The 15754-nt window shown below is 39.4% G+C and overlaps 1 protein-coding gene across 1 annotated transcript in view; it reads left to right on the forward strand.

Annotated features, from left to right (window-relative positions):
- Nucleotides 1–205: 205 nt before the first annotated feature.
- SLC22A15 (solute carrier family 22, member 15) overlaps nt 206–15754 on the forward strand; it is a 19524-nt gene continuing 3975 nt past the window's right edge. Inside the window, exons 1-9 of the mRNA XM_010013690.1 lie at nt 206–457; nt 3745–3877; nt 4895–5059; nt 6060–6189; nt 7892–8107; nt 9456–9596; nt 10375–10460; nt 11831–11951; nt 12880–12952. Of these exons, the coding sequence (XP_010011992.1) occupies nt 206–457; nt 3745–3877; nt 4895–5059; nt 6060–6189; nt 7892–8107; nt 9456–9596; nt 10375–10460; nt 11831–11951; nt 12880–12952 (1317 nt within the window). The remainder of the gene's footprint in view (nt 458–3744; nt 3878–4894; nt 5060–6059; nt 6190–7891; nt 8108–9455; nt 9597–10374; nt 10461–11830; nt 11952–12879; nt 12953–15754) is intronic.

The raw sequence follows: 15754 nt of genomic DNA on the forward strand, positions 1-15754 counted from the left end.
CTGACTGAGGGGATGGTGCCAGGAGGGGAACTTCTTTTCTCTCAAATAATCAACAGATTAAAAAGTGCAAGAACCACTCTGTTGTGGTTCTTTAGTGTGTGATATTTGGTAGATGGGGGCTATACATGGCACCTTGTATTGGTAGAATGTGAATATAAAATAGAAATATTTCTTAATACTGATTTGATGCAGCTGCAGAGGAATCATGTTTAGCATCTTTGATGTTTTTTGTCTTTTATGCCAGCTCTATGTGGCCACCGAAGCCATCCTCATCGCATTGGTGGGTGCAACTCCTCCCTACCACTGGGATCTCCAGGAGCTCTCAGCTAATCAGAGCCATGGCAACCAGTCAGTGAGCGAGCAGAGAGCTTTTGGGGAATGGCTTCTGACTGCCAATGGCAGCGAGGTGCATAAGCACGTACACTTCGGCAGCAGCTTCACGTCGATAGTCTCTGAGGTAAGTCTGAAATGGGTTTTGCTGCCTCATGTGTGAGCAGGAAATCTGACTGGGTTGCTAACAGGGGGCTGGTTGTACTGTTTCTTGCTGTCATACTAATGCGTGCTTTGATTAACAAGTGAAATGGGCGCTACCTCCAGGTGGAGAACAGGTAATCTGCTCATATCTGTAGCGGGAACAAAAACTAGCTCTATTTTACTATGCAGATCTTGAGCAAAGTTCTGCTCCAAAACTTCCCACCTCTTCCATGTCAAAGTTATGATCCTGTAGCCTGGTTCTACAGTTGAGCTGGAATCATGACATTCATTGTACTAGCATGGTCAAAATCCTTTGTGGACCCTGAGCTCTTTTTGGCCATCTCTTGTGATTCTCTTGCTAAAGTCAAATGCATGTAAGTGCATCCCTTATGCAGTGAGCAAACAGTGGCGGAACTAGAGAGGAAGATGCTTCTGCAGTCTTTGCAACTCCAGATATGAGGGAAGATGTGGTCAGTGGGGAATCAGGTGGACAAAGCAGCTCCCCCCATTCTAACCCAAAACAAGCTTTAGCTTTATTAGTGTGGCCTCTGTGTTTTTTGTTTTCTTTCATGGTCTAGCCACAGTCCCTACAGAAATGATTCCAGACTTGGCACTGATTTGTGCAACACCTGCCCTTCCTGGGCCCTTCAGTATCTGTTAATATCAGATTCTTCCATGAAAGAGCCCTGAGTGCATCTGTTGCGAGACCTGACTTTAGAGCTGTACAGTTGGGTGTAGTATCACTTGGTAATTCAGGGCTTTTGTCCACAGGTATTAATGCTATCTGAAGTAGTCCTGCAAAGCACTTACCTTTATTGGTTAGGAACATATTAATAAATACTGCCAGCTTTGGAATAGCTCCAAGCAGTTATGTACAACAGGTATTGCTGCTCATTCTGGTAATAAAGAGAATATGAGTACTTGTGCCACTATTTAATTTAAAATCTTAATGGATGGTGGAATTTCTTAAGCATCATTTAAAGCTCAGTAAGGTTTTCAAACTTTCTCCAAGCTTTTTCTTTTTTACTTTTTATTTATCCAAGAATCTTCAACTTGACAAGTCAGACATGTTTGTGGAGCCTATGAGTGCTTTAGGATTTAAACTTTATAAATATTCTTATGCATTTTAGTTGCATAAATAAGAAATGCAGATAAAGAACAAAGTTTACTTGAAAAATACAAACCAAAAAGAAATCCCGAGGTAACTTCTGTGGATCCTGTTAAAGTAGTTCTTTAACATACTTCTCAGTAAAGGCCTATGTGTATAAAATCTTGTTGCCTCTCCGATTTCCAACTGTTAAAAATACATTTCTTCAAAACTTGTTAGTCGAATGCGTAGTATATTTAGAAGCTATGTGCTAAAAAAGTGAGATCTCACGTATTTGGGGGTTCTCATCACTAATTTCATTACTGATATATAAAGAAGCTTTTTCTACATTTGAGGAGGATGTTTTTCATGCATATTTTGTGGCATCACTTACTAATAACAGGACCATTGAAAACTGACACTGAAAAATATTCTGATGTAAAAAGGTTAAGTTGTGAATATCAAGCATATGTATGTAACATGCTTTATGTAGAAAAGAAAAGCCTGGAGCCCTTTAAAGGGCTGCTTAGCTGTTGAGATTTGCAGCACAAATATTGCTTTGCAACCAAATTGTCCCTTAATCCCTGCATGATCCAGAAAGCGTCTATGTCACCAAGTTTGAGTGTTGGCAGCTTCTTTATTTTTTTTTATACCCAAAAGTTAGGGCCTGATTCTTCTAACTCATATAGAACACACTGACCATGTGATTTCAAGATAAAATTAATCTCATATGCTATTACTATTCAAATGTATTTTTCTGGGAATTGTTTTTAAAAACTAGAGAAGCTTCAAAAACTGATTTGTGTTCACGTGGTTCATTTTAGAAGTGAATTTTGTCAGTGTTGATGCTTTATGGGCAAATTACCTACTGTATCAGTAAGCACCTCACCATTAAAGTGACAATTCGAAATGAAGCATATACTGAGACAAAGCAAGTTATTTTCTTGGAGCTTCTGAATGATTTTGTTTTGTTAGCTTCCTAATCTTGGTGAGGTTTAATTGCATGGCTCTGCACTCATGGTGAAGTAGTTCATAACTGAGCTTTGAAATAATATGAGCTTTGCTAGAAAGGATATCTAATGGGATTTTGGTAGAGGAAGAGAAGATTATGAAGAGAAGATTAGAGTGTTATTGCAGGGATAATGACATAATCACCAGCTTACCAGCAAAGGAAGAAAAGTTGGGTGTCACTGACAGGAAACATTATCTCAAGATGCAAGAAGAGTATTAAAAAAGAACACACAATATTTCCTTTTGTATTCTAAAAACTCCATAACTTTTGAACAGCGAGAGCAGGGCATATGTTCATTCTACGGATTGGGGAGGGGGGCGAAATTTCCTGTCAGGTTCAACCCGAGATATAAAGTCTGTAAGAATCAAACATGTGAAGGTCAGGTTTGTATTTGGAATGGAGAAGAACTGGAAATGACATCAAGTACACCATAAAAGAGATGAGTATTTGCAATATCAGAAGACTTGGCCAACACTACCAAAATGTTTCTCAGTGACAAGGCTCTTGTAAAGAGTTATATAAGCATATACATGAAACAGGGGAAGTTCAGGTTGCTTATAAGGAAGAGACTCTTTATGGTGAGGGTGCTGAGGCGCTGGCACAGGTTGCCCAGAGAAGTGATAAATGCTCCATCCCTGTCAGTGTTCGAGGCCAGGTTGGACAGAACCTTGGACAACATGGTCTAGTGTGAGGTGTCCCTGCGCATGGCAGGGGGTTGGAACTGGGTGATCTTGAGGTCCTTTCCAACCCAAACTGTTCTGTGATTCTGTAAGGAGGAGCATATACAGGATTATCTTTGGACATACATCACAATTTTTATTTTTGCATAGTGTACCTACATAGAGTCATGAGGTAGGACTGAATCTCAGATTTATGTGAGAAAAGGCAATAAAAGGGAGAGTGGGAGAAGGCTGCAAAAATGACAATATTCCCAGGGATCTGTCCTTGATTTTAGAATCATCGACTGCTCATGATTTGGGGGAACTCTGCAATTGGTTAGTACCATCCAGTGAGTCTGGGAGACAGCAGTTGGTTTTGGTGACTGAATGTGATGCTCAGGATATTTATACCAAGTTTGATCTTCCTTAAAGTATGTGTCATTCCCCTCCAACTATTAGCTGTTGCTGAACTGCTCGGATTCTGGTTAATTCACTCTTTTTCCTCCATCCAGTGGTTTTTAATCGGCAACACATCATACAAAGTGAGCGCTGCCAGTTCTTTCTACTTCAGTGGTGTGTTTGTTGGAGCCATCTCCTTTGGCCAGCTCTCTGATCGCTTCGGGAGGAAGAAAGTCTATCTTGCAGGTAACCACTGCCACCTAACAAAATGAATGAAGTGGAGGTGGTGTGGCTCTGAAGAAGTGGCAAGAGACCAGTTTCTGCTGAGAGCTTAATATGCAGTAGTGAATCATATGCTGTAATTTTTGGTTTTGTTTTGTCCTTCCAGCATACTTCAGGAATATAAGGACAAGAAATTAATATTTGTCTATTTAGTCAATATTTGTCTATCCCAAATATTTGTCTGAATATCTGGGAGGTGTTCTGGATTTAAGAATCATACCATAAGGGATTACAGTCATGCCTATCATGCTCATGAGATCTCCACAGGTTGCAGTGAATATTCCTGGTAACTTGTTGGCAATGTTCTTACATGTATAATCTGCTAGGGATTTCCTGTACTTATTAAATCATGCAAACAGGAGGTAAATTTTATGTATGTGTGTTCTTCGTTGTGTTTTAAAGCTCAAAAGCTTTTTTTATTGTCCCCAGATCAAACAAAATTTGGAACTTCATGTTTTATGGGTGTATTTATGAAGTTGTGTGTCAATGGATTAGCATGTAGAGTTAAAAACAGATTCTGTTTCTTAAAGACAACCTCATTCAAAGCAGATAAAGGTGGGCCTGCTGTGCAGTGCAAACTCCCCATATACTGCCTTCTGGTAATGTTTCTCATCTCTAGTTTGCATAGACTACTTTCCAAGAGTGAGGGGAGATATTTGATCATATATTTAATCTGCGTCTGGGAGAAATATCAAACCAACTTAACTGGAGCCAGACAGTAATTCTGAGGATATGAAAAAAATCTGTTCTGAATTGAATTTGAAGGTTCAGGACTGCACATTGCCTGTCAGAAACCACTCCTTTGGTGTCCCCCTATTTATGATACTGACTATAGGTACTTAAATTTCTTCCCAAACCTGTGTTGTAGTTGTTGATTATGTTTATTTAGGACAGATGCCAAAGAACTTAAAGATACTGATAAATGCTTCTGGTTTTCTTTAGGTACTCTTCTGAAATGAAACCTTTTGCCTTGTTTTCTAGGTTTTGCTCTTGACATCTTGTTTGCCATTGCAAATGGATTCTCACCCTCATACGAATTCTTTGCCATCTCTCGCTTCTTGGTAGGGATGATGAATGGTGGGATGTCACTGGTGGCCTTTGTTCTGCTAAATGAGTGTGTGGGTACTGCCTACTGGGCATTAGCAGGTAAAGTTTGAGTGCCAGTGTCTTTACTGCCAGATAGGTTTCAGTCTTACGCACCACTTGACACACCAGAGCTAACACCATAGCAGCTGCAAATTTAACTCTACTTGAGCATCTGTGTGACCAGAGTCTGACTCTTGCTTTGTTTAATATTAGCCTTAGACAAACACAGTAGATGACTTGGGGCCATTCAGATTTCTGCATCACTGAAGTTGACAAAGGTCCAATTGAAACATCCCCTGTGAATGTCAGATAGCTAAATACTTATCCAAAGTTCACGATAGCTGAGCTCTATCCGTCAGAATGTTGGACTGTGCTAAATGGAGTTTAGTGTTTGTATGCTAAATATCAGCTCTTTCATTCCTGGCAGTTCTCAAAAAGAAATCAAAAGTGCTTTTATATAATGGGAAGATAAGACAACTGCCATGTGGTAATCAGCCTTAGAATTTAGAACAGAAGATATTGACACCCTTAACTGTCTTGGTTGTTAGGGTTGAAGTTGTCCTTCAGATATGATGTGTATAAATTGTTCCATTACAGCTCTGGGGCCTTGTCCAGTCTGTGACAAGGTCCAAAAGTGCTATGCTGAGACTCTCTTAAAATAGGGTATCTTACAAACCATGAGAGCTACAAATGAATACTACGTATTTCTAGAAGTACCAGTTTTCTAATGGTTTTTAGTATTTATTTTTACACATAGAAAGCTGAAACATACTTACATTTGGAATTACAAGATTCAATTGCTTATGGGGCTGCTCTGGGTGAGGAGGATGCAGAAGAGTAATTTGGACTTGTATTGATGTTTGCAGTTAGGTGTAATACTTCTGCCCTGCATGGGTGAAGGACACAATATTCTTTGGTCAAATAGCTGTTGTTTTGCCTGTATTGCTGAGTGAATTTCTCTTAATGAACTGTTAGTTTGTGTCTGATTCTGTGTGTTGAGAGTCAGTAATATTCCTTAAAGGAGTAATAACATTTTGTTTTGGTTTTCATTCTATGCTAGGATCTATTGGTGGCTTGTTCTTTGCTGTGGGAATTGCCCAGTATGCGTTATTAGGGTACTTCATTCGTTCCTGGAGGACGCTGGCTGTTGTGGTTAACCTGGAAGGAACAGTTGTCTTCCTCCTCTCTCTGTAAGTTATTTTTCAAACGGAGTTTCATCAAGAAAGAGATCCAAAAAAAAAGAAACAAAACCATAGAACAAACCAAACTACTAAGTCAAGGTGCCTCTCTAGGATGGCATGAACTGGTGTAATTAAGGTATTTCTCTCAATCTCTACCACCCCATGTTCTGTACTTTCTTTAAATAGTAGTGCTGTAGTATTTGAAACTGTAAATGTACACTGTATTCTATATGCATTATTACTGTAGTCTCAAGAGTGGTGTAGAAGCACATCCTATTCTTTAACTGGTATACGTAGATTTGAACTGGTCTGGTATGATACAAGACAGTATATACATTTTAAACCCACAAAAATATTTCTATATCTTTTATGATAAAATGATGCTTCTCTTACACTAACACAGAAGGAACAGCATCAAAATTCCTTGCACATATAGTCTTAAAGGTAATGTGAAAGAAAAAATAGGCAGCTTCCTTTTATTTATTTTTTTTTTTTTTTCAAACGTGATTAGGAAGGAATAGGAAGGAGGTTTCTTTATTAAGATAGTAGGGGTCTGTGTTTGTGGATTCCAGCACTGAAACCTATATGATGCAGTGTTCTCTTCTTACATACTTCCTGACAGTAAAATCTTAGTAACTGAAAGAAGAAAATAACTTCAGCTGATATTTAAACTTAAGGGTTTTTTCCTTCTAACTTCAGTAACTAGTTGAATAAAACTCTTTGCTAAAGAGTCAGTACACCCTTTCAAAAGGAAGCATCAGAACTTAAGGAAGAGTCTTAGAGGCTGTTCATGAAGTAAAAGGCACAGATGACACTTCTGATATCTCCAAACTTAGTGGTGTTTGAGGCCACCAAAAGTATTTTAACTTTCAGATTGATACATACTGTCTTTTCAAGTGTCTTATTCTCGGGACTTCAGAACTGTGCTCAGAGGCTTATCTTAGTATGAGAAAGGACTTTTTTTATTCCAAGTTTCACACTGCCTCCCTCCTACATTGCTTAAAAATTACTCTGTGCAGAAAATACTACCAGATTTTGTTTTATTGTGGGAAAGAAAGCATGTTCCTTTCAAAGCTCTTTTCATTTATAAAAGCACAGATTCACTTTCCTTTAAATTTAAAGGAAAAATGTGACTTCTGGTCAGAGGCAAAAATCTTAAAAAGCTTCTGGCAAAAGACTAAAGTTTAAATTACTTCTGGGAATCTGAAAGTAATAGATTTGTTTGGTAGGCTGTGTTGGAATTATAGATCTATCAAGTGAACAATGCACATGGGGAGCAAGAGCATGACCTTTGCACAGCCTCTGCCTTCCTGTCTACAGGAGAGAATCTGGGGGAAAGCTGGAAAATGAGAAATGGAAGACAACTAGTTGGTGTTACAAAAACATCCTCTACTACTTGTAATAATGTGGTGAATCCTTAATTCTCTGAAGACAGGGTCCTAATGATACTGTAACTTGTAGTACTGTGCATATATGTACGTGTATATGTGTATACATTCAGTGTAATTCTTGGTATCTAAATTGCGTATGACTTATGTTCCCTTTCCTTTCAACATGCCCTGTCTGTATTTCAGTAAGTGAATTTTATACCGAAGGGTTGCTTGAAAAATTCTTTGTTACACCAAAATGTATTTCAGCTTTATTTCCATGGGCAAGTCCAGCCTCACAGAAAGAAAAATCTTAAAGCTGTCTGTGTGTATGTGTGTTTCAGGTTCATTCCAGAGTCTCCCCGCTGGCTCTATTCCCAAGGCCGGCTGAATGAAGCAGAAGATGCCCTCTACCTCATTGCAAAGAGGAACCGCAAGCAGAAGTGCACTTTCTCATTAAAACTCCCAGCAGAGAGGAGCGCCAGAGAGGCCGGCAGCTTCTTGGACCTGTTCCGATACAAGATTCTCTTGGGACGCACCTTGATCATGATGTTTACCTGGTACTTGAAATACTTTCTAGGCCCAGCTGTGTTGCTGCTGCCTCTTTAAGTCTTTGAGAGAAAATGTTGCTCATCCTGCAGGTTATGCTTAGCCTGTATGATTAGAGACACTGTACTTAAGGAGGATCCTTTCATTATAGTATTTCCTTAGTGCATTTCTAACAGGAGACCGTTTTGCCAGTCTAGTTGTGAGATGTTTTATCTCTGCATTTTTGTCATGCTTTGAGAATCTCAAATTAGTTGAGAACTACCTCATCTTTTCTTACCCTCAAAGTTAACCAAGCCATTTTGCGAGTCTAGTTGTGAGATGTTTTATCTCTGCGTTTTTGTCATGCTTTGAGAATCTCAAATTAGTCGAGAACTACCTCATCTTTTCTTACCATCAAAGGCTGCTGACGTTAGTGTTAGTTAGTTCTTTGTCCGGTGCTGTGTCAGTACTTTCAGTCACATGGATTATTCTTGGATTTTGTGTGTAAGGAGCCCATTAACAGGGCAGTAGCCTACCTTGTCATATGAACATGTTCAACCCATGATGCTGTCTGTAGTCACCAGCAGAAGCCTAATTCCAGAAGTGCCTGTTTTGCTATGGATAGCTCTGCTAGTCCTGAGGTCTTTTGCTGCTACTTTGAAATAAACCTTGTGTACGACATGGTACGTGAGTCCTCTGGCATTTCTTTTTGTACATTTGCTTTTATAATGCATATATTTTAGGAATATGTATTGATTAAGAAGAAAACAAATGGCATTTTGTCAGCAGACAACACAGAGCTGTTTTCCTATTGCTTTTTCAAATGGTTACTGCAGGCTAGTTGTTTTTTCTGTTCCTTAAATGAGAATTGCTGATTTCCTGCAAAATGAGTTAGTTACCTGTTCCTTTCTGCTCTGTAAAGATGACAGCCAAGCGGTGATACAAAAGAAAAATTAAAAGATGGGAATGAATAAAACTAGACCAGAGTGTAGAAATTAAGGTGGAAGTGTTATCTGAACTGTTAGAGAAAGCGTTTACACACAACTGGAAAAGTATGGATGAACGTGGAAGCTGATAAAACCAAAAAGGACGAAGACATAGTTTCTCAAGTCAAATAATATAATCATAGTCATATTTTAACTTTATTCTGGTTTATGCATATTCATCTCAAGTGTAGTCTTAAGTTTAACTGAGTAATAAGTCAGGAATTAGGTCTGTGCAGAGGCAAAATGGTTTCTTTCTCTGGGAAGCCCGATATGCTTGTAGGGTAACATGTTAGACCTTCTGAAACTCTAAATATAGTTTATGGTGATTTTGCCAGAGCAGTGCTTGGCAGGCAAAGTGGCAGCTCTGACTTTATTCTTTTTCTGTCTTTTGCAGGTTTGTGTGCAGCTTGGTTTACTATGGTCTTACCCTAAATGTGGGTGACTTGGGTGGAAGTATTTATGCCAATTTAGCCCTTTCAGGGTTGATAGAAATCCCAGCATACCCAATCTGTATTTACTTGATTAACCAAAAATGGTAAGTATGAAATTTATTAACCTAAACCCAGTCGGGGTTTTATTTTGTTATAATTTTACTCAGAGATAGGTTTCCTGTATATTGATCTCTTAGTTTGTATCTGTTGTGTGGGGCTTCATGCTTCAATTTGAAGGTGCCATTGATATGTCTTTGTTTCAAATAAAGTGTAACTTGTTCTCGGTAGCTCACTTACTAATGAGCCATCTGAATTTGGCTCAGATGATGCTGATCCCCTGGATCAGTCGAACCGAGCTGTGCTAACCCCATGCTAACACAAGATGGCATTCTTCCCACCTCTGTCTCATAATCCCCATTTCCACTCTTAGGTCAAAGCGGTTGCAACTAAACTCAACTGAAGCTGTCGTATGGCTTCAGGTAATAGTTGCTTGTGTGCATTAGTATGTGAGCAGAGCCGTTGATTAAGATATTCAGCATTTTCCTGAGCCATGATACTCTGGACAATGTCTTTCACTTTTTGTAGAATTGACCTCCCAGTCTCTTCTCTCTGGGTCTCCTGACGAGCTTTACAAATGTGCACACACAGTGGGATGCAAATCAAAATCCTAGAAATTGGAAGCCACTGCATATAAAGACTTCTTGGTGCTCATTTTAAGAGGGCAGTTGAAGTCTGTTTGAAAGTGTGAGAAGAAGTGTTTGTGGGAGATGGCATTCAGGATTCCCAACTGCAAATAAAGAGGCAACATGAATTTAGAGGACTCATTGCTCTGCAAACTACAGATCTAATGCAGAATAAAGCTTTGTTATCCTTGCACATCAGGTTTGGTCGGAAGCGAACACTGAGTGCATTTCTGTTCCTGGGAGGATTGGCTTGTCTTATTGTCATGTTCCTTCCTAAAAAGAAAGGTAAATATTTCCTTTTGTTTCTGGAGTATGTGATAAGAATTGCTAAACACAGCATCCTGTAACCTAGGAATTTGATGGTTGCTACTAGATTAGGTTCATACCACATGTGAGTCCCAGTTTTTGAAGCCAGAGAAAGTAACTTGCAGAGAGGCTAAGCAGCAACCTTCCTAAGATCTTAAGGAAAACTTGTTGGAAAGGGCTGGATTTGAACTTTTGTCTTTGGATTCTGCCCTGTATTTCTGATCACATCAGTCACTCCTTTCCAGTGTTTCTGACTTAATCCCAAAGAACGATGCTTCTTGGGCTATCTCTATTAGCCAAATAATATGTTGGTGTAAGTAGTCCACATGCAACTTGCATGTATCTCCCCAAGTGAAAGGCCAATGTCAAAAGATCTTAAGAATTGAATCTTGGGGCAAGTTTCCATCTTTTCCTCACTGCTCTGTAATGTTCAAGACTGGTGTGACTGTGATATTAGTAATGTGGCAACATACATTTCAAGAGAGAAGTCTGAAAATCTTCTGAAGCAAGGGGTCTTTCAGAAATGTGAAATGAAATGTCTTTTTCATAAAGACACACTGTGTTCATTTTTTCATTTCTGGATTTCTTCAAAAGGATAGAAGCAAAATTATTCCGTGAGTGGTTTTTCCTTTTAAAACTAGGTGCATAAATTCATCTCAGCTTGTAAGATTTGTGCATGTATAACACCTGCTGTAAGGAGAGAGAAAGCTGCGAAGGTTTGAGGCATGATTCAGACAGATTAAACACGATAGAGTGCAAAAGTTACTCTAGATCTAATAGACGAAACAAGAGGAGCAACTCAAGTTTCCAGAAGTATTCCAGGTGCTAGAGCAGAGACTCAGAGAGATTCTGGTTAGGCTGGTACCTGATATCAAGTACATTTTGCATATTAGTCCAAGTACAATATATGAAAGAGATTTTCAGAGCACAGGATTGTGAGACCTCAGGAAATCATCTGTGTGCTGAACTGAAGTTGGCCAGGAGCAAAGTGCCTTAGGAAGTGAAATGCCTAACTGGGCAGAAGCAAGTCTCTACTAAGCATGATTTATTCAAAGCAGTAGTGGTTTATTCTGTAGCCTTCCTTGGTAGGCATGTATCGTGTCTTCCGATGTGCCTGGTGTGAGTAAGCACTGGCTGTTCTGACAAACAGTATCAAGCCCATGTTTTGTTCTGTACTTGAAGGTATAGATCACCTTGGACAAACTGTCCTTTAATAGAAAACTGCTTGGCTGCCATAGCAGATTCTTCAATGGGTTCCTTTTCACTCCATACTGTTACGCAATTGAAATGATTACAGAAATGTATTTGAGTGCTCAAAAGCCTTACAGGGATCACATTTTCTCTGTCAGATACTGGAGTGTTCGCAGTGGTGAATAGTCGTTCTCTATCTTTGCTGGGGAAACTGACAATCAGTGCTGCATTTAACATTGTCTACATCTACACATCAGAACTTTATCCCACAGTGATCAGGTAATACAAGTTAATTTTAAGGTCTTAATTTTTTCTGGTCTCTTACCTGATCACCTTTACTTCTCTTACTTTTTTTTTTATTAACTATACCTTTTAATTTGAAGTTTTTAGTTACATGTAATGATTATATGTAGTTTTACATGCTAAACTTCTTCCCTCATCTTTTCATTTCCTCTTCCCTCAGATTTGAAGTGTTCTCTTCAGACTAACCCTATTCTTTATCTAACAGTAAAATAGCCCTTTGGCTGCTTGGTGTGCTCACAGCTGTTTCTGCACTAATAAGGATAACAGTAGTATTGCTGATACTTTTTTAATGAATGATATCTAAATTTTTCAGTGCTTTATAAGCCACACAACTCTATTAAACATTCATACTTGCTTAATCAGCAACACTGAAAGATGACTGGTCAATAAGCTTTGTAACATTAACTTGATGTTTCATAGGCCATAGGTTTCACTAACTAGAGGCAGAAGTACCCCATGCTTATGCTGAGAGAGCAGACAGAAGCATCTATCATATGGATGCAATTTTATTAGATATCTTAAGCAGGTGTTATTGCTGATGATCTGTCACCACTGAAACTGTACTGTGGAGTTTTTCATGGATGGGCAAATCTGCTCATAAATAGGATTTGGATAAAGGAATTTAGCCAAAGTTTCAGGCAGAGAAGATGCATTAACTGAATTTGCACTTTCAGTTATGCACTTTATGCCTCTGTGTATGTATGTTAGAATTCTGAACATGCAAGGGATTTTTGCTTCCAAGCACAAAACATATGTTTTAATTCCTGTCTTGGGATACTTTCACTTGCATTTGACTTTGTCAGTTAATGTGGTTGGGGTCATGACTGAAGTGTGGGGTTTCTTCCTCGCTCAGTGGCCCTTTTCAATATGCAGATGTCACTAATGACTTTTGTTTTCTTCTCAGAAATGTTGGAATGGGTGCCTGCTCCATGTTTTCCCGTGTTGGTGGAATCATTGCTCCATTCGTCCCTTCATTGGTTTGTCTGAACTTCTTACTATTACGTATATTTTTGGTTTGTGGCTCTGACTTAGCAGAGGCTTACAGAGGTGGGAATAATTTGGATAAATTATGTGTATAAACTAAGACATGTAAATTGTATGCCTTAACAGTAGCATGGTAGGCCAAAGGTATTGCAATATAGTCTGTGTGATTAGACAAAAACTCAACATTATTTAGATCAGAAGGTGGTTTAGCCCTGTAAGAATTTTGGGACTTAGCTAGTGGACTTCAGCAATAACTTCAGTTTCAAAATGGTGATACCCAACTTTAAACCCTAAGTGAGCAGTAACAAGAAACCCACATAGTTAAAAGATCTACTTCATCAAGATAAAGTATATGGGCTTAACTTATGTATCTGAAAATAAATTAGTTTTACCATCAGTGCACTTCGTTGAATATCCATGGGTTATAATTATCAGCAAAGTGGTTTATCTTTCAATGAATGAAGGTGATGATGATGTTTAGTGGTGAACTTGGGAGTCCTGGGGTAATGATTGCACTTGATGATCTTAAAGGTCTTTTCCAACCTAGCTGATTGTATGATTTTATGTGGAGACTTGATACACCAGCAAAGCTTTTGTGCACAAACTTCACAGCAGTGTGTTAAGGCAAAGAAAATCCTGAAGAACAAAACATGTTATTTTCCTCTGTGTTCATCGACTTGTGCATGCAGGTAAAAGTGTGCCAGTTTTTCCCACAAACTGCTTGCTGAGGTCAAGTGACAATTCCTTTAATGTGACATTTCATCTGGAATAACTTCCCTCTCTGCTATATACCATCTTCTTATGTCAGGCAGAGGGCTAGCAAAAGGGCAGACAAGCACAGTGAGCCTTTTAATCTACAGAATGAAACACCAGGTAGGTGAGAGTGTGAGCACCTCTGGGGTACAGCAGGCAAAGCCAAGACTGGTGCAGGTCTCCCAGGTAGGTTTAATAGGCAGCTTTTATGTCACAGTTGAGGCATCCATTATGTTGTGCCTAGCAGAGATTTGGCACTGCAGGAGACACAAATCTTGGATCATCATGTTTGAAGACATCCAGTTAAAGTGAAAATAGCTCTGTTTAAGTAACAAATTAACACTGATTTGAGGAAAGAAGTATTTTTGTGGTTTGGAATTTCTTCAACTGTTTTAATGCATTTTCAGTATCTTTAGTCTGGGGATCTTATAAAAAGGGTAGGAAGGGAAAAAGTTAATTGCTGAGATAAGAGATGAAGCGTTGCTGTTCTGCTTGATCACAGCCAGTCATTTTCTCAGTTTAGAATTGCTTTTTACTATACAAAGTGAGCTTTTTGAAACAAACAGCTAAAATCTCGCCGTTTAAATGGGCCTGCTTTATTGGTTGTCTGAAAGTGAATGTACATATTTTGGAGCTGTGTTGTAGATGTCTCATGTTTTTGTAGATGTTTTTGCACACACCATTCCCCAATGTAGTTTTGCCTCTAACAAGCCGTGTGAAACCAGGAAAAGGCAACAGAGGAGTAAAAGCATTGCTTAGGCTATGGGGGTGATAACAGGAAGGCCAAAGCTCAGCTGAAGCTAAAACAAGCAAGGAACATAAATAGGGATTCCATCATCTAAAGGAAATCTAGAGAAAATGTTTAGGCTGCTGTTGAATGGGATGGACATCCTATTGGTGGGTGAGATGCAGTTAACTGAAATACTTTTGCTTTAGTCTTCATAGGCAAAGCCTGACCCCGAGACTGTGCATACCAGCTCAGTTGGGGAAGCAGAGGGCCAGCAAGCACTGGAGGAGCAATAGGTTCAAGAACACTTAAAGCTGAAAGCTTTCCATTCCATGCAATAGGATTCCCTAAGAGGTGTTGAAAGAGCTGGCAGAGATAGTGAGGCAAGTGTCCATCATCTGTGACAGACTGTTGTAGAGAAAGGTCACTGATAACTGTTGAGGGAGAAAGCTGATGTGATGTGCCTCTTTAAGGTTAGAAAGTGGATCCAGGGAGTTAAAGGCTGAGCAGCTCAAACTTTGTCTCAGGAAGGTGATGTGTCATGGCCTCTCAGAGACTGCTTCTGAGCATGTGAAGGCCAAGAAGGTGATCAGGATCAGCAAATGTAGATTTACTAAGGATAGTTTGCTCTCCACTGGTTTTGTTTGATAGTTAACCATTTCACTGCAGAAAGTAATATGGATGAGGAGGGCTGGGAAGGCTTTTGACAGTGTCCTGCAATATTCTTGTTTGGAAGCTGAGGAAGTGTGCCCTGGTGAAAGGAATATTAGATTTGAGTGTTGCATGTTTACCAGGCTCAGTATTTGGTAGCTGGTGGCAAATGGAAGACGGAATACATCCTCCCCTTACTTCAAGAGGTTGCAAAATAAGGAGGAGCAATTGACACTCCAAATGGTAAATCTTGAGTGGGATCTTTTGGACCAACAAGACCAACAAGAAGAATAAAATTCTCTTTGTGGTATGGACTTATTACATGGTTAGTACAGGCTGGGAACCAACTGGCTGAGTAGCAGCCTTGCTGGAAGAGACCTGGGAATGACAATATATGTCAAGTGAAGTGGGGTGCTAGCAGTGTCCTCTCCTCACAAACAGGCAAACTTCACACTGAGCTACACCAGGCCCAATTCGGTATGTAGCTCACAGATTAAGTTTCCTCCCAGTTCTAGAGGGATGTTGAAAAATCAGGGGAGGATCCAGTGGAGGTTAAACCGACATGGTCAGGGGCTAGGGAACATGGCTTCAGATGAAACCTTGAGGGAATATTGCACCTTTGATCTTCCCAGCAATGTGGAACAGTTCAGCCGGGGTCACTGGC

Source organism: Nestor notabilis, unplaced genomic scaffold, assembly GCF_000696875.1.
Source record: "Nestor notabilis isolate BGI_N333 unplaced genomic scaffold, ASM69687v1 scaffold4424, whole genome shotgun sequence".
In the NCBI taxonomy this organism is placed as follows: Eukaryota; Metazoa; Chordata; class Aves; order Psittaciformes; family Psittacidae; genus Nestor; species Nestor notabilis.